Source organism: Mustela putorius, unplaced genomic scaffold, assembly GCF_011764305.1.
Source record: "Mustela putorius furo isolate JIRA1106 unplaced genomic scaffold, ASM1176430v1.1 tig00000929_pilon_pilon_pilon, whole genome shotgun sequence".
Taxonomy (NCBI): Eukaryota; Metazoa; Chordata; class Mammalia; order Carnivora; family Mustelidae; genus Mustela; species Mustela putorius.
Window position 1 is genome coordinate 479674 of NW_025421520.1, and position 19233 is coordinate 498906.

The 19233-nt window shown below is 42.9% G+C and overlaps 1 protein-coding gene across 3 annotated transcripts in view; it reads left to right on the forward strand.

Moving 5' to 3' along the window:
• ESYT2 (extended synaptotagmin 2) overlaps positions 1-19233 on the forward strand; it is a 78736-nt gene that overhangs the window by 50006 nt on the left and 9497 nt on the right. The window contains exons 9-18 of one of the 3 annotated variants that reach the window (XM_045086309.1): positions 277-453; positions 1367-1449; positions 2874-2922; positions 3981-4070; positions 4533-4628; positions 6477-6578; positions 10110-10172; positions 13361-13435; positions 14471-14557; positions 19035-19184. In XM_045086309.1, coding sequence (XP_044942244.1) covers positions 277-453; positions 1367-1449; positions 2874-2922; positions 3981-4070; positions 4533-4628; positions 6477-6578; positions 10110-10172; positions 13361-13435; positions 14471-14557; positions 19035-19184 — 972 coding nt within the window. The remainder of the gene's footprint in view (positions 1-276; positions 454-1366; positions 1450-2873; positions 2923-3980; positions 4071-4532; positions 4629-6476; positions 6579-10109; positions 10173-13360; positions 13436-14470; positions 14558-19034; positions 19185-19233) is intronic. The other 2 variants (XM_045086310.1, XM_045086311.1) reach the window with 2 other exon arrangements.

Genomic DNA, 19233 nt, shown 5'->3' on the forward strand with positions numbered 1-19233 from the left:
TCACTCTGGGCGTCACCCCTCACCCTCCTCCCGGGGGTGGTCTCCTGAGGAGGACTGTGGTGCTTGACACGGTCGTCCTGCCCTGCTTTGGTTTGCCCTCTGCTCTGCTGCCGACAGTCCATGTTTACGTCCTTTCTTGCTGCACAAGAAGAGGGTCTCCCCTCCCTCTTGAGGTTGTTGTGTGTCTGCCCTGTTCTTAGGACAGTGAGCACACCGCGTGGTTCCACGTGTGTCAGAGGAACCAGTGAACAGTCCGTGTGTGCTCCTTCTTTCCAGGGTGTCCTAAGGATACATTTTATTGAAGCTCAGGATCTTCAGGGGAAAGATACTTACCTTAAGGGACTCGTCAAGGGAAAATCTGACCCGTATGGAGTTATTCGAGTCGGCAACCAGATCTTCCAAAGCAAGGTCATCAAAGAGAGCCTGAGTCCGAAGTGGAATGAGGTGTACGAGGTAAGCTGTGTCCAGGGCGTCAGTTGGCTTCTCCTCAGATTCTCTTCCACTGCCGGGACACAGGTGCTCTTGGGTTAGAGGGCCATGTGAGTCATTTTTCTTTAATTTTCCTTCTTTAAAAGTATTGTACCTTCGGTCCGTACCTCACAACTTCCTGTCATGCCGACACATGAAGAACACATAAATGTTAAACTTGAATTACGTGAAACTGTCACAGTAAATAATTGACAAAGTGATTTCTGTGGTTAACATACGTGAGTACTTACAGACATGAGATGAATTATGTGCTGTTTTATAAATTCTTGTTTAACGCGTCTAACATCGCTCTGTCCGTCCCCGTGGACCTGACTTGTACTTGCCGTTCACTGCTGAGAGGCCATCATTTCTTTACCCAGAGAGACACTGGCTGTTCGTTTCAGCGTTGGAACCGCTGCTGTTAACTGTGATGTGAATGTGTCTTTCTTCCCTTGATCCAGGTTTTCTCCAGACGAGCTCCTCGGGGTGGAATTGCCGCATCATAGATCCCGCTGGGAGGAATGATAGGCTGGCGCCCCACCCTCCCATTCCGGCCTGTTGCCCGCTGGCTTCTCTCGGTGCTGGCGAATGGGTCACTTGTCCGTATCCCAGCGGTAGCACTTGGAGCCCCTTCATGACTGGAAAGATGTCCCAAGCCTGTCCTAGTTTGTGGGAGCAGTGGGACTTGACCCAGCGAGTCTGCTCTCAGATAACTGGAAACACAGTAGACTGTCACCGTGAGGGCAGATGTTTCAGAATGGTCTGCCGTGGCGAAGCGTGTGGTTTGACAGTGACGTGATGTACGTGCGTTCCGGCTCCTTGCCACGGGAGAGCAGGGGGCTGTTTGCTCCAGCCGCGTTCGGTAACCGTGTGACATAACCACTCGTTGTTTTTTCAGGCTCTAGTCTATGAACATCCTGGACAGGAATTAGAGATTGAGCTCTTCGATGAAGACCCAGACAAGGATGACTTCCTAGGAAGGTAAACTTCCGGGGAAGGACAGCACTGGGTGCTCTCTATCTTTGGAGTAGTGACACTTAGAACTAATGTAGCTTCAAGAAATGGGCTGTGTATGTGTTACGTGTATTTTTAAGTGGCTCTTAGATACAATGTTTAGTTCACCCTAGACTCAGTAACAGTAGGTTTTATTCCTATAAAGTTTCACATTTAAGTACAAGAAGGAAAACTTCTAGATCTGTGTCTGTCCCAGCAGCCACTGGCCTCATGTAGCTATTTTAATTAATTGATTAAAACTAAACAGTTTTAAATTCACTTTGATAGTTGTACCTGCCCCCATGTAAGTGCTTGTCAGCTCCATGTGGACTGTGGCCCCAGAACGGGTGCTGCTGGCTGCTTTCCTACCAGGCAGGCTTTGCTCTAGATTGGGAAAAGGAGTTTTTAAGCTTTCTCGGTTTGTTTGTGTTATTTAAGGAGCAGGGAGGTAGTAATTTGCATTGTGCCTACACATCGGAAAACAAATATTGACTTGTTCACTTAAGTTGAACAACCACTACAGCCGAAAAACATGAGCTTTTAAAAAATACATCTAACCCTAGTCTTGATTATTTAATTGAATTTCTTGTGGCAAAAAAGATACAGGGATAAATTATGTTGGACAGATTTGGCCTCATGAAGAACGACTTGTGTATTAATGCTGTGACTTCAGAATCCATCCTGAATGGTTTCTTAACAAGGAGTGACCGAAGAATATAAGCAGGGCAGTGATGATCCGATCTGCGTTCCAGTAAAACCACTGTGTGGCTCAGAGTAGCGGAGACGGAGACTGGGGGCTGTGGTGATCGACCAGGAAGGAGCTGTGAGGGCCTCACCTGGAGCGGAGGCAGCCGCGAGGGAGAACGGAGTGCGGCCACCCGTTCTCGCTGTCCCTGGCGTCTGCGGGAGGGAATTCTGTGCTTTGCAGTAGGGCAGGATTTTTAGGGGGAAATGGAAGGGGCTGTCAGATAGCCAAAGCAGAAACGTCTGTGGGGGTGGTCCAGAGCTGTGGAGTGAGCACGGGAAGGGCACAACAATGACTGAGCTGTGGTGACGGGACGGCCGCGCTGAGGGGGAGCGTGTTGGACAAGAGGGCTGAGTATTTTCAGATGTTTTCAGCACTTTATAAATAGCTGCATTGTGGGGAAAACCACATTTTTTACAACTTTGATCCTGGCTTTGCCAAAGAGAGCTCCTGACCTCCCAGAGACTCACTCCTGCTTGTTTCCTTACTTCCTTTCATAGTTTTGGGATAAGCCTGAGGAATGTTCTGGAAGAAGTCTGTTTCTTGATAAACTGTAGCATTTTGATACATTTCCAGAGTACTTTTTTGTAGACTAATGTTTAAGGTTATTTCAGTTGTAAGAAGTGTGTTTCTATGTTCTAAAGTTGTTGTGTTGTTATTTCTATAGTCTTATGATTGATCTTATTGAAGTTGAAAAGGAGCGCCTTTTAGATGAAGTAAGTTTTCTTTGAGTATTACTCTATTTCCTGAGCCCCGACACACCTACTGGTCCCCCCACATGACGTTCCGAAAACTCAGGCCTTTCAGTAACAGCAAAGTGAACAGGAATGAGTGTAACAGCCCGATCAGATAGTAGGTATTACGTGCCCACCGCATGCTAGAAATTCCTGAGAGTACGAACACAAACCCATTATTTCGGGCCGGTGTGCGGGGCACGCGCTCTCCTTCGGGAGTCCAGGCACAGGCCTGTGAGAAGCTCCCGAAAGGTGGACTCTTTAAAGACAAAGTCGATACCAGAGCCGGCACAGTGCAGTCGTTGGGAAGCTGTCATGTGAAGCCGCCTGTGTGCGCAGTGCGAGCTGACAGCAGACAGACACCGCTTCGAGCAGGGTATTGCTATCGGAGTGGAGAGTATTGAGAAAAGATTTTGAGATGGCTTCTAAAAGATGGGTGTAATTGGGATAAGTAGGGCAGAAGTAACCAAGGAACTGCTGATCCCTTGCCTTCAAAGTAACACATTTTCCTTCTCACACACTCCTCAGGGCAGTGTCTTCACACTGTTTGGGGATGATCTTCGATGAATCGCTTTGTGGTTTTCAAGCTGAAACACCTGTATGCTGTTTTCTTAAGTAGTATGGAGTGGTGAATAAAGCCAAGCTTGTTAACTTTTTTGATAATGAAATTCAGTATTTAAGATCAATGTTCTATCATCTCCTGGCCCGTAAGTTCTGTGAAAGTCCATACACAGAACCCTGACAGTACTGGACAGTTCTGGAAGACATTCGAATCCTTTTGTGTAAGGTAGGGGTGAGGATGGAATTGACTCCACCGTGGTGGGGTCCACACGAGGGAAGCACTCCGCCGGCCCCTGTCGTGCTCTGCGGCTGTCCGCTCCTTGGAAGGGCGGAACGAGACACGGCAGGACTCGGTCCTCCAGCATTAGTCAGGAGCTGTTGGTGCCTCACCGTGGGCAACTTGTGACATTTGGGGAAACTGCTTGACTGGAAAGGTTGGCTCAGGAGAACTTTTGTGAACATTCACATTCTCTCTTCAGTGGTTCACCCTGGACGAGGTCCCCAGAGGAAAGCTGCACTTGAAACTGGAGTGGCTCACGTTAATGCCAAATGCTTCAAACCTCGACAAGGTGCTGTGAAGTGTTTCCCGGGATGACAGCCACCCTCATAACTAAGCAAGATTAGTGTCCTCAGGTTGCGTTGCTACTTAGCTTAGAAAAAGGACAGCAGTAATTTTCATTCTTGTGCTGTAACTCACTGCAGTCACATCAGGGGTGAATTAAAGATAATGGAATTTTTTTAGAAGAAAGATTTACAGGTCATTCCCGCCTGTTTTATGAGCTCTTCATATTTTGTGTTCGATACAGTACGGGGCTTTGGGGAGCCACCAATCACCTATGCTTTATTTAATTGATTCATACCGATTCTTGTCATTAAAATCCATGTACTGTCTTCATTCTCTCTGTGTTGCACGTGTGGATGGATAATTTCCCCACCTTCCTTGTCGTGAGCATCACAGACCTAATCAGGTAGAGATAGTCTGAACTCTTGTGGAAATACACCTGCTGAGGCATTTTGTCCTGTCCTCACAGGTGCTAACAGACATCAGGGCTGACAGAGACGAAGCCAATGATGGTCTTTCTTCCTCGTTGCTGATCTTGTATTTGGATTCAGCAAGGAACCTTCCGGTAGGTAATGCCATGGGTGCTCCCTTAGGTGCTCCTTTCCCGGCAACAGATCTTGCTGCATTCAGCCACCCTGTCACCTGTTACCGTTCCTCTGTTTTCACTTCACTCGCACCAGGAGAGCAGCACAGGGGAGGGAGGGACCAGTGTGGATTTGCTTCATGACTACAGTTTGTATTTATACATCTTATGGGTTTATTCGGGGTGTTCAGAATTACTTTTACTCTGACCTGTTTTATGAAGTCTCCATTACATAGGAAAAGAATGTGCCTGGTAGTTAGGGAAGGGGATACTCAGTAGAAAATCACTAATTATTGAAGCAGAGTTACCTAAGATTGAAAGTACCTCTGTTTGGCGTGGAATGAAATGAAGCAGCTCTCCCGGCAAGCCCACGGTCCTTCCTGGCTGTAGCACGGCAGGACAGAAGGGCAGCCTAGGAGCGCACCGCGGAGCGGAGCCTCCGGTGACCCCACCCAGGGCGATCAGTCACATCGGCTCCGACAGCCCGGAGCATGGGCTTCTCCACGGGCTTGCTCTTGGAAAAAAATGGAAGGACAGCTTTTATAGGTAACGACTCTGACTGTGGGGAGGAGAAATCGTGCTATTTCCTTTCACATGAAGCCTGATGTGACCTTCCACCACCATACTTTAAACCCACTGTAATGTGATCCTTAGAGACACACAGATTGTTTTGATCTCTTTTTTTCTTTTTTTCTTCTTTTTTTTTTAGTGCCAGTTTACTTACCCAAGAGATGGCCATTCTTTATTTCATTTGGGGGAAGACTGACTAGAGATACAGGCTGTTTTCCTCCCAGAATTATAATAGATGCGCATCCATCCGAGTGCATTTGCGTGTGGTCTCCCTGTGTCCTCCCCTGTTGGCATCTGCCTGTTGGAGGCCCACAAGGAAGCCAAGTGTCCCTGCCCTTCACAGTTGGCATCTGAGTGTCTCACGTTGGACTGTGCCTAGCCGCGCCTCACCACAGCGAGACCGTTCCCTTTATCCCATGAAGTACACACCCTAGTTTGCCTAGTGCCTTTCAGGGTTTTGTAATGCTGCTTTATTGCACTTAGCGCAAAAGCAAATAAAGGTACTTTGTGCATCTCTATCATTTAAAGCCTTTAACAAAAGGGAATTGATCATTTTTTTAATGCTGGGAAGATAAAGTTGAACACTATGTTAAATTACATATAATTGAAAAGAAATCACATGTAATTGTGCTCTTTCTTTCAGTGAAGGTTTCTTGACTGACTTTAACTTCGTAAATTTTTATTTTTTCTTAAAGTGTTACCTTAACCTTTTGGCCAGTCTTCCAGTAAGAACTCTGTGACTTTTTCTGATAAAATTTCAACTTGGGGAAAGTTGTTCTGTTATTTAACCTTCCTACAGAATTTCTCATACAGTAGAATTTTTTTTTTCAGCCACAGTAATGTTTGCTATATAACAAGCCTTATATCATCCCTGATGGAAGTGAATTTGTTGTATATTTTAGGATCAAAGAATAGCATTAGTGAATTGGCCAGAAGGAACCGGGCCTCTTTCGTACTGTATATTTTGTCATGTTAAACTGAATTTAGATGACACCACATAAGCCAAACAAAAGCAGAAGTGAATTTCTCACTCTATTAAGACGGCACTTCGTGCGTGAAGTGTGCTCTGACTGTCAGAGGCAAAGGATCTTTGCAGAATCGCTGCTGGTTGGGGTTTATTGGAGACGGGAGCGCTTGCCCGCCAGCCCCCGTGGCTCTGAGGGGCGCTGGGACTCTGCCTCTGCGCCCTGTGTACTCGTGCTGCCCATTGACTGCAACCCGCCCTTCTCTGCTTTCTCCTCCTGTTTCCACTTTCCCAAGAGTATCTACGAGGGAAACTTTGGGTGTGGATACTTAAAAGAGAGGCGAGCGTCGGGACTAGTGTTTTGTGAAAATACTACCTCAGTCTATAGAGCACTATTTGTGAGTTCTCCGGTGTTCTTTCTTCTTATGTTTTAATGGAGACTGCTAGAATGTGGGCTGAACTTCTAATGCCATCGACTGGGTGGCATGGTGTGGCATGCGTGTTTAACTTTCTTGCATGATTTCAGTTACCGTGTGTGTGTTTCTTTTGTGCTTGTTTTGTAAAAGTCACACTGCTGTAACCACCTTTGGTGACTACATCTGATGATGAGATGAACAGACCTGGTGAGTCATGAAGAAGCCTTACATTCCTAAGCTGCTTCCAGCCCGTAAAAAAATAAAGACAAAAATTCTTCTGAGGAAAAGATGAAGCCATAATGATTAAAACAGATTTTCTTGCAGTTCATCTCAATGTGAGATGTAAATACTTACTTGCAAGCTTTCAAAAAACTTCCTTGAATCTACTTTTTCCTCCTGACAAAACACAGAAGTGTTAGAACATGGCTTTCCTGGCGGTGCCAGCTGTGCCGTAGGGACGGTCAGTGAAGACAGTCCGCCTGTGACACTGGAATCTTACTTCTTCCTCACATTTTCACCAGAGCTGCTAAGGGAGGAAAAAACAGATGGGCTTTGTGATTCAGCTTCTGTTAAAGAACTTCAAGAATTTCCAGGCATGGATAATTGAGCATTTCTAACCCTTATTTGGGAAGTTGATTCTGATCTCATTATGTCTGTGTCCCAGGGTCTTGCTCTGGGGCCTTGATTCTTGGTGCTTTTAGCGGGTGATTTTTACCTGCTTTGAGGTCAGAGAAGGTCACCAGTGGCTTATTCATTTGTCTAGAAAGTTACTCTTTCTAGACTGATTTAATTCAGTAACTAGTGAGATCCTTAAAGTTCTTTGGCCTTTGAATCCAACGGTAGTGCTTTGCATTTTTGAAGAATTTCCATTTCTATTTCCACATACATTTTCAGATTATTCTTATTTAAAAAAGAAGAGTGGGGCAAAACTTGAAAAATACGTATTTTGTCCCATTTTATAGCTGAGGGAAATCAAGACCCTGAAGGGTTTGGTGAGCTATTGAGAGTCACGTAGTTAGGAAAGGGTAACCGTGGTCTCTATGGGTAACCATGGTGTTCCTGTTAAAGGCATTTTAAAAGTCAAAATGAGGTCAAAACGGTTGCCTATTAGCAACCATTCTCTGTCACTTTTTCATAAAATGATCTTCTGTTTGCAGTATTTCGTCGTGGTGGGCAGTACTGTAAGCCGCTGTCTGTAGACGGCAGTGTGCTTCTGCTGCTTAAACCCTGTTAGTGTACAGTAGCTTCCCTGAGTTACTTTTTCTCATTCTGTGACTGCTTTTTAAAGGAAATATTTCTGACCTCATGTCAGGATTTTTTAATTGCTTTGTAATATTTAGCTAAGACATTGCTGGGTTTTCAAAACCAGCTTTCTTCCCGCATTATCAAAATCACATACTAGTACTGCTTAATGATTCAAATACAGGCATCAACAAAATGTTTTATGAAATAAATGTGAACAGATTTGATTGCCTGTTTTCTTTTTTGAACCCATTGGTTTTCAGTATGAAGTTAAATGTGTTTTCAGTTTTCCTCAAAGTCTGAGACCACTGGTATTTCTAATAAGTGCCAGTCACCATAGTCTCTTAGCTTCTGCCTACTCAGAACACTGAATTTCCAACCCTGTGCGTGCATGACCACCAGTGAGGCCATCTGCAGACCCTAGCATTGCAGGACTCTCTCCCATACTAGAAAGGCTTGCACAACAGCATCCATGTGCTGAGTACCTTCCAAGGGCTCTACCTGGGTGCCTCATTTTGGTCTCAGGCTGTCAGGACCACTTTTCAGGTAAGGAGACCGAGACTGTGAAGGACGGAGGTTAGAGACCCAAGACCGCAGCTAGTCCGTAGCAGAGCTGGAATTTGAACTCAGCTGTCTAGTCCATCTTAGTTTAAAGTGAATTCGTTATCACTTCAAGTTTATAAGTTCATAGATCTCTCCGTGAAGTGTATCTGAGCTGAGTGTTCACACTGTCATCTACTTTATAGATAAAAATGCTAACTATATAATGTGAAGAGCAGTGGGTTTGATGCTGCTGGTGCCATGTCACTTTTTAAAAGTACAGGTGGCATCGCTTAGTTGGGAGTGCATTTGAGTGCTGGTCTCAGAACTGTGAGGTAAAGTCCCACACTGGGTGTGGAGACTACTGAGAAATAGAAGTCTCAAAAAAGCACAGGGAGCTGTCACTGCTTCCGGTCACGGTGGACAGACCCGGGGCTCATGGTGGGCTCCTCCTGGTGCACCGCGTGACCTGGCCTGCGTCTCCTCCTGGTACACCGCGTGACCTGGGCTGTGTCTCCTGCAAGCCCGGGCGGCTTCCCACGTCCCACGGTGCTTGTCTGGCACGCTGACCCTCCCCGCAGCCTCTCTCTCCATGTTGCTTTCACTGATGCATGTCAGAGTAATATGTGCACTTAGCCTAGATCACATCTATCCAAAGTGAGCTTCAGGAAGGCTTCTTACGACACCTGAAGATTATCAGGCCTCACACCTCAGGGCCGTGGTTCCCAGCCTCAGCTGTCCAGGCTCCTACTAGAGGCTGATCTGGTGGGTCCCGTGTTTGTAAAGCTCCACGGGCTGCCTCAATGATCTGACCTTTAGGCAACACTGATTCCTTTTGGCCAGACATTTTCATCTTCTCATGTGGTCCACCCTGCCGTGACCACAGGAGCCAGGGAAGCTAGTTACCCATCTTTGTTCATTATGAATCTGCTGTTTAATGAAAACATAATAAAAAGAAGTTTGTCATATAAAGGTAATTACAACTAGCATGATAAAATCTTTACCCTTAAATGTTAGTCCTTGAAGGAGCTTGTGAAACAACTCAGTCTTGCCCTCTTGAAGGCAAGAAAGTAATGATTTTTTTTTTTAAATCAATAAAAGTAGGACATAAAACCCATAATAATAGAACTTTAAAGCCAGGACAGACTCTTGAAATGATGTGATCACTTCTGCATGGGGTGCTTGAGAGAGTAGGAGTAACGTGGAAAAGGCCCCCGTGCTCTGGTTTTGCACAGAAGGTGAATTCCAGAAGAAAGTAAAGTAGCGTCTGCTTGGCTGGTGTGTGATCTTGATCGGAGAGCGATTTGGGCATGTACAGCCTATTCCTTTGTAGTTTAGGGTATAAATACCTGTAGTGTATTTATGGTTGATATTTGAGGGGGGGGTTCGTTCAAGTAAAAGATAGCGAATACTTAAGGTGTCACTCCTGGGTCTTTCAAATCCCAAAGACAAGAGGGCTGGGAGTATAACAAGAACAGTACAGGATCGTAGTCATCACAGAAGAAATGTGTTTGGGTATTTATAAAGGCTTATTCTAAGGTAGAATCTTGGAAATAAAGAATTCTATGTGCTAAAAATGAGTTTTCCTGGTTTTTTGTGTCATTCTTGTTGGTGGTTTTCATTTAAAGATTTTTTGTTGTTCTCATACATTTTTGGTCATTAACCTTACATAAACTCCTCGTTGCATGTTTTATTAACCCTTGGTATATTCATTTTCTTCTGACTTGAAAGAGTAACCCATTAGAATTTAACCCTGATGTCTTGAAGAAGTCTGCAGTTCAGAAAGCTTTAAAGGTAAACTAATAGCTTCCCTTTGAAAAGTTAATTGAAACATATTGAAAGAGATGATGCTTTTTAACTCTCATGAGTCTGTTGACAAATTGCCCCCCTACTAATGTAGTAATTAGTTGTCTAGTTAGAGCTTTTTTTGTTACCCAAGAATCAGTAGTTAGAAGAATATGTTAACTTTGAAGATAAAATTTATGAAGTACCAACATGATACATTAAGCCGTCTGTCCTGTTGGCCTTTGGCAGCAGTGTCTAAGATGGTTTTAAGTCATCTGCATTTTAATTGGACTTGAATTTGTGAACACAGTGAAATAGAAGATCTGTTTAAAAACTCGTGATTTCTACATATTCTTCCCTTGTGCACTGTGACTCTCCGTTTGGAAATCACCTCTTCCAATATGCTGAGTTAGGGCCGTTTCTGAGTCGGTGACCTCATGGCTTCTGGTGCTGCTGGGTTTGGGTGACAGGTCTTTCGAGAAGCTTTAAATTTCATCAAATGAGGTATATTGAAAACTAAGCTCCACTCCCTAAAACAACACGAATGTGTATTTTCTGGCTAAATTGTGAGCTTTTCGATGAGTTACAGTGTTCTATTATTTTTCCTCTGATTTCTTTGAACATTTAGGCTTAAATATTTGGGGGAGGGGGGTGGATTAAATGTAATTGTTTTAAGAAAACTCTATCCGAAGGAATCAGGAGTGGTTTTAATCCGCTTCATGTAGGAAAATAAGTTCAATTTAACAAGCGAGGAGGACAAAGCGTGTCTGCTTCCTGACTAATAATTTAGCCCTTAACCTCCCCTGAGGTGAAGTGTGGCCTAGCACGGAATTACTCTCTTGCAGTACTAGTTAGCACAGAAGTTGAAGTAACTACTCCCAGAACACTGGAAGGAACTAGATCAGCAGTCTCTCCTCACCGTTTCTGTGGTATCTAAGGGTCACTGACCAGCAAGACATCATGGCTAGAGTGAAGGCTCTAAGCCAGACTGTCTGGGTTTGAACTGCAACCTGGCCCAGCCTGGCCCACTCCCCAGTGTGACCTAGAGTGAGATGTTCAGTCCTCTGTTACTTACAGACTGGACGTGACAGGATCTTTTTTGGAGTATCGACTTAATAAGATCATGTGTGTAAAAGAGCTCAGTGTAGCGATTAATTATTATGACATTTAATTATTATGACATTTAACTTAAACCTAACAACAAGGCTTTTTGGTATCGTGTCCATTTTTTAGACATGAAAACCAAGGTTCAAATAGATGAAATTTGTAGGTCTCAGTAATCAGTTGCAAACAGCTGAAATTTAATTCAAGATAGTCTAACTTAAAAACTCCTATTCTGGGGGTGCCTGGCTGGCTTAGTCAGTAGAGCATGTGACTTAATCACAGGGTCCTGAGTTCGAGCCCCACGGGGCATGCAGCCTACTTAAAATATAAAAAAACTAAATGTTAAAAAAAATTTTTTAACTCATTATTTTCATTATACCTGTATATCTGACTTGTGCTCCTGCGTTTTGAATATTGCATCATGGTAGAAGACTTAGTGATTTTATCTTAATTTCATGAAATCTCAAACATCATTTATTTAAAAATAGACCATTATTTTATGTACTAAGAAAGAAAAAAGTTCCAATTAGGGCTTGATAGTGTTTGTGTTTATTGGAAGGATTTTTATGCTTAGGATAAATACAGATTTTTATTATATCACACACAACAAAAGGAAAATGGAAGCAAAATAAATCAGTTAAATAAAGAACAGCTGTCTTACCATTGGGACCTGCCTACAAACAGGTACATAAAGTTACCAAGTGTAAGTTTCATTCTGTTTCCAAGAGATGTTAGAAAGTTAAAAAAAAAAAAAAAGTGTGTCTCAGAACTGATAAGGTATACAGTAACTTTAGGAATGAAAGCCTACTTTTCCAAGATGCAGTAAGCCCAGAAGCAGTTTCTGTATCAACGCAGTTGCTGTATCAGCAGCCGCTAGAGCTGAAGATAACTTTATTTCCCTGAAATGTAACGGAATCTTGGCCCGTGGCACTGCGTGGCACTGTGAAGGGGGGACGCCCTTCCTTGAAGGCCAGACTATTACCCAGCCACACCCAACTGCATTGGAAGTTCAGAAATAGAATTTTCACGTACGTACAGAGGACTTGCGCTCAGCTGGAACTCCAGGCTTCCAGAGTGAAAGGAAGGATTTCGGGGAAAAGTTAGTATTCTCTGCCACAGTAGTCTATAGCCTTGGATATTTTTTTTAACAATATTTATTTCATTTTGCAGAATTTATTCTCATCAAAAAGATGAACCAGAAAATAAATTATCACAGTATGTTTGAGCTAGTAACATTTTATTCCGATAATCATAAATTTGATGCCTGTTTCTGTCATTGCTACGGTGTTGAGGATTGACTCTGAAATTGTTCAACTAAAAAACACTTTTGTGACCTTCTAATTAATTCCCACTAACATATATTTAACTGCATCTTCTTGTGGGGCTAAGTTATAAATAAACCTCATGTCCCATATATGTTGTGTTTTACTATGTTCTATCACCTGTCTGCTAAAGTATGCTTACCATTTTTTTTATTACTCCTGAATTTTTCTCACATTTATATCTGCTTAATTTAATGCAATTCTAGATTGATGTTTGTTCTTCCAGTCAGAATTACTTAGGAGCTGGTAAGCAAGATTTGTTATCTGATAGCTACATGTTTGCACAGAAGATACTAAGTTAAAAATGAGAAGACTCTGATACTTTGTAGTATTTTTATTATTTCAGCCAGGGGGCTGTTTTCTGAATTGTACACTCCTACCTTTGCCTTCTTTGTGTTTTTGTTTCCATTGGCTGCACTTACTCATCTTCTTATACCAGTAAGATAAGTTTTAAGAGCTGGAATTAGTGTTAAAGATTTTTGGAAGATTCCATTTTTCCAAAGTAACTTGCTTTAAAAATAAAAGACCTTAGCATTTAAAAATCATAAGCAAACAGGAATTTTCTTAATTTATCTCATGGTAGATAAAATTTTGCTTTGGGATATGCTCAGCAATTATTTTCCGATTAAATTTTTCCCAGATATTCCTTGTAACTGAAGTATCAGAAATAAGTAGAAATGACTATTGATATGAGCCAATAATCTCATTTTTAGTAAGCCCCATTTCAAGACGTATGCTTGCTTATTTTGTCTGTTTTTTGTTTTTGGATAGTCAGGGAAGAAAATAAACAGCAATCCAAACCCTCTTGTCCAGATGTCAGTTGGACACAAGGCCCAGGAGAGCAAGGTAAGATTCTGACTAGTTTCCTGTGATTTCACTGTTGCTGCTCTAAGATGAGAACTGGCAGCTGGCTAATGGTGTAGGCATGAGATCGTTGATTTCCATATCTTTCTCTTGTTTTCTCAAATCAGTCAACTCATAGATAACCATACTTCTTTATTGGGTAACAAATATATTGTTTGTTTCCTAAAATGGCATTAAAAAATTATAGTAGCCTTTGCTTGATTTCATGGATGAATGACGTGGGATAAAGTTCTAAGTTTTCTTTGAATGCTCTGTAAATATTTTGTTTGAAAGATAACCAACAGTCCTTAAAATTCAACAAACACAATTCTATTCAAGAATCAAGGGCAGGGACGCCTGGGTGGCTCAGTTGGTTAAGCCGCTGCCTTCGGCTCAGGTCATGATCCCAGCGTCCTGGGATCGAGTCCCACATTGGGCTCCTTGCTTGGCGGGGAGCCTGCTTCTCCCTCTGCCTCTGCCTGCCATTCTGCCTGCCTGTGCTTGCTCTCGCTTCTCTATGACAAATAAATAAAATAAAAAATCTTTAAAAAAAATAGAATCAAGGGCAGTGCTGTTGCTATAATGTCTTCCACTTTCTACACTTTCTTAATGTAAGAAAAGTATGTCAGGAATTATTTAAAGCTATAGGCCATTGTTCGCTTTTAAAATGTTTACAGCAAATAAAATCTTAAATAATAAAATAAAATGTTCACAGTTTCAGAAGCTTCCTGAGTTACCAGCGTTATATAGAAGAAGAGGTAGAACAGAGCAGACGAGGTCTTGTCTTTGGGATGGGCACACAGTTGGGATTCCCTAACAGTTAACTTCCCCGACCCACTCTAAAAGCTTTGGACGATCTCTGTCTTTGAACATTTTTCACAATTAATACATAATAGCACATGCTCAGCAAATAAGTGCCTTGGAATTTAATTAAAGTCATCCTGAGCTTCCAAACACAGTAAATGAATGAACCCACAGTCTCGGCAGCCCTTTTCCACAGAAAGTATCACAGAGCTGATATTTGGTGATTTCTTTCAGATTCGGTACAAAACCAATGAACCTGTGTGGGAGGAAAACTTCACCTTCTTCATTCACAATCCCAAGCGCCAGGACCTCGAAGTCGAGGTATTTTATTTCATTTTTTAGTAGAATTATAGAAATGCAACCAACGTACAAATCACTGCACGGATTTGAAGAGTACAGTTTATGGACCCATCGTAATCGGTATATTTTTGTCAGACTTAAAACGTCACACTTTTTGATATGTAATTTTTTTTCAATTTTCAACTTTGGATGCTTGTTTCTAGTATCTAGAAATGCGACTGACTTTTGTATGTTGATACATTATTGTACTTGGTTACTCTTCGCCGTTTATGGCTCTTTTAGGATTGCCTTCTATATGGCAGTCACATTTTCTGTTAATGATGTCACTTCTACTTCTGTGTTTACAGTCTGGGTGCCTTTTACTTCCTTTTCTTGCCTTGTTACCCTGCCGTGGCCCTCCCACTTCTGGACTGAGTAGACATCTCTGTCTCCTTCCCGATCTTGTGGGGAGAGAGGCTCGAGGTTTCACTGTTAAGTCTGATACTTTTTCAGAAGTTTCCTTCTCCAGCTGCTCACTAGTTTGCTCAGCGTTTTTTCATGAATGGATATTGAATTTTCTCAGAGGCTTTTTGACAGCTATTGAGATGGCCATATGGTTTTTTCTTTTCTGTTTGTAAATGTGGTAAAATACATTGTTGATTTTCAGATGTTAAACCTTGCAAACCTTTATTTGGGGATAAAAGCCACGTGGTCGTGATGCAGTATCCTTTTTATGTATTCAGTTCAACTTTCTAAACTTTTGTGACGAATTTTTGTACCTTAGTCCTGAAGAATACTAATCTATAAGTTTGTGTTCTTATGACACTAGTTTTTGTATCAGGATAATGCTGTCCTCATAGAATGTGTTGGGGAGTGTTCTTTCCTGGCATTTTTCTAGAAGAGTTTATGTAGAATTGGGTTTTTTCCTTACATGCTTGGAGAATTCCACCAGTGAATCCATATTGACCTGTAGTTTTGTAAGAAGGAGCTTGAATACAAACTAATTTCCATTATAGATACAAATCTATCTAGGTTGTCTCTTTTTTCTTGATGATTTTTTATATTTATGCCTTTCAAGGAATTCATCCGTTTCATCTAAATTGTTGAATTTCTTGGCACAACATTATTCAGAATATCCCTTTAATGTCCTTTTAGTATGCTAGAAAGATGTTCCCTTTCTTGCTCCTGATACTGGTAATTTTCTTGTTCCCTCTCTTTTCCGGGATCAGTTTGGCAAGAGGTTTATCAGTTTTATCTTCTTCAAGGAGCATCTTGCACTGTTTCTATGTGAAAAGTCTGCTGCTGTTAAAGTTTAGAAAATTTTTGACCAGATCTTCACATTTTTCCCTGCCCGGGTGTCTCTGGTGTTGTCAGTCCCATCCTGTTTGTTTCCATCTCAGACATACTTTCCATCTTAGATTTTCCATTTACAAAACATTTGGATCTTTTTTTCTTCCATGTCTTTCTTGTACATTCTCATGTTTAGTGTGAGAGTTTTTGATGCCTTGTCACTCATTCTGTCATCTGTATAATTGCGGCGTCTGCTTCTGTGAGTTATTTTCCTTCATTATGGCTCATATATTCCTGCTGCTTCGGTTGCCTGGTCATTTTCGTTGTGAATTTTACATTCTTGAGTGCTGAGGTTTTGTGTTCCTTAAGTATTTTGGAACTTTGTTCTCATTTGCAAGTAAGTAACTTGGACACTGAGCCTGTCAAGGTTTGATTTAGTTTTGTTAGGCAGGCCCAACAGCCTTTTAATCTTGGGATCATGTGGCCTTGCTAATTGGATGCCCTGGTATTGGGATTTCTCATCTCTGTTTGGAGTGGATACTGTCTGCAGCCCTCTGTGCTCTGGGAATTGCCCTGCGCCTCCTGGGGCATCTTTCCTGGCCTCGGGTAGTTTGCTCGCTCATGTGCTGATTGGCTGAAGATGAGGGATCTTCAGAGGCCTCTAGCTCTCTTGGAACCTCGTGCTCCCTGATTTCTTCACCCCTCCTCCTTCCGGGCAACGACTCACATCTCTCTGGCGTCCTCGGGCCGGAGTCAGGACCTGGACACTGTCTAGGCGGGGTGTCGTTGTCAGGCTCACATCACTTAGTGTCCATGTTCTCAGGGCACTGCTGTGTCCAGTGTTCCATGTTGTGCAGCCCAGAACCCATCATCCCGCACGTTTTGTCTGGTTCTTAAGCTAACATGGGACACTAAGTTTAGGTCTGGCTGCGCTGTCATGGCCAGAAGTACCAGTCCTCCGCGTGTTTGAATATACGTAATGTATGGAAGTAGATACTTGGGAGTGTCCGAGCTCCTGAGCGCACACCTGTTCCTCTCGGTGGTCGCGCGTTCTGTCCTTTGCTCATACTAGCTTAGCCGCCAGGGAAGTGCCAAGTGGATCACACAGCTCGTGTCACATTCCCATTGCTGACGTGCTAAACATGCCAGTCTAAAGAATCCTGGCTCCCTCTCTTTTTTTGGTTAGGTCCTATTTCCCAACATTCAGTCTTTGAGAAGTTTAAGGGTCTCCATTTTCTGTTTGGCTTGTAGAACTCTTTGTTCCTCAGCCCCTGGAGGTCATGAGGTCTGAGAGGGGACGTCTTGCAGTGGGTTAGCCCAGCTCCTGGACTGTCAGTCATGCCCAGCCTGGTCTGCTTTTCTGTGTTTGCTCTTTTATATTTCTGCTTTCTGTTTCATACAAAATGTGTATGCTTAGCTAATTGTTTATTTTGTATTTGTCTAGCTGATTTTTTCTTCATAAATTGTACTATTTTTCAAATAATCTGTACTTAAAGGATCTTTAATTTTTTTTTTAATTTTATTTATTTAAGGGACACCTGGTGGCTCAGTTGGTTAAGTGTCTTGCCTTCAGCTCAGGTCACGATCTCAGGGTCCTAGGATGGAGCCCCATGGCAGGCTCCCTGCTCAGCTAGGGGGTCTGCTTGTTCCTCTATCCCTCCCCCTGCTTGTGAATGTGCACACCCACTCTCTCTCAAACAAATAAAATCTTTTTAAAAATGCTTTTATGGTTACAATTTAAAAAGAAATAAGCAATCAGGCTTTTAAATGTTCACGTTTAGTTAGCATCTTTGACTACTTACTTTCATATAGCCCATGAAATCTCCAGAGTTCTTACTCTGTTTGGTTAAACTGTTCTGTATTACTGGGACGCCTGGATGGTTCAGTAGGTAGAGCATGGAGATCTTGATCTCAGGATCATGAGTTCAGGCCCCACTTTGAGCATGGGGCCCACTTTAAAAAAAGAATATATTTAAAAAACAAAGCTATTTTGTATTACAACACTCTAACAGGAATAACACCGGTTACAGAAGTAATGCTAAAGGCTCTTACTCAGGAGACAGAAATTGCCTTGCCCTTAAAGTGTATACCACAAATTTTCAGAACAACCAGGTAGATTTTAAATAGGAAGTGTTTAAAAGGCACTTAGAAGGGGCACTTGGGTGGCTCCGTCGGTTACGTATTTGCCTTTGGCTCAGGTCATGATCCCAGGGTCCGGGGATCGAGTCCCGCATCGGGCTTCCTGCTCAGTGGGGAGCCTGCTTCTCCCTCTCCATCTCCTGCTCCCCCTACTTGTACTTTTTCTCAGTAAAATAAAATCTTTTTAAAAAATAAAAGACACTTGGGGCGCCTGGGTGGCTCAGTGGGTTAAGCCGCTGCCTTCGGCTCAGGTCATGATCTCAGAGTCCTGGAATCGAGTCCCGCATCGGGCTCTCTGCTCAGCAGGGAGCCTGCTTCCCTCTCTCTCTGCCTGCCTCTCTGCCTACTTGTGATATCTCTCTCTCTCTTTCTCTCTCTCTCTGTCTCTCAAATAAATAAATAAATAAATCTTTAGAAAAAAATAAATAAATAAAAAATAAAAGACACTTAGAAATGTTTTTCTCTGTAAACAGGTATCACCAGTAGAAACTTGATAAGACATATCACCATGAATGTGTGTTATCACTGTTTTCACAGAATTTAAGACATTTCTTCCTAATCTTCGGATTTGTGTAGACTGCTGCCTCTTTTTTTTTTATATGTTTTTTTTGTTTGTTTGTTTTTTAAAAAATTTTACTTATTTATTTGACAGAGAAATCACAAGTAGATGGAGAGGCAGGCAGAGAGAGAGGAGGAAGCAGGCTCCCCGCTGAGCAGAGAGCCCGATGCGGGACTCGATCCCAGGACCCTGAGATCATGACCTGAGCCGAAGGCAGCGGCTTAACCCACTGAGCCACCCAGGCGCCCCTAGACTGCTGCCTCTTAACTCACGGTTCTTACGGATTCTTGAAACACAGTGCTCCATCTGTGCTCGTTGTAACTGTGATGAGGAGGTGACCTGCACATGGGGCTTGGGCACAATGTAACCTCACTCATCACAGCATTCTGAGCGCATCCATTGTGTGAGTCATTTACGAGAGCCCTACCTTAGAGATGGCAGAAGTGTTTTTTAAAGACTGGATTTGGGACACTTCTATGCTTTCTGGTCTTTACCTTCCCAGCTGAGTGTGTTCTGTCATGTGTCCCTCAGGTCAAAGATGAACAGCATCAGTGTTCTCTGGGGCATCTGAAGATCCCTCTCAGTCAGCTGCTCACCAGTGACGACATGACCATGAACCAGCGCTTCCAGCTCAGTAATTCAGGGCCCAACAGCACTCTGAAGATGAAGATCGCCCTCAGGGTACTGTAGTCTTCGGCAGCACGTGGGAGAGTGCACGGGGTGGCGAGCA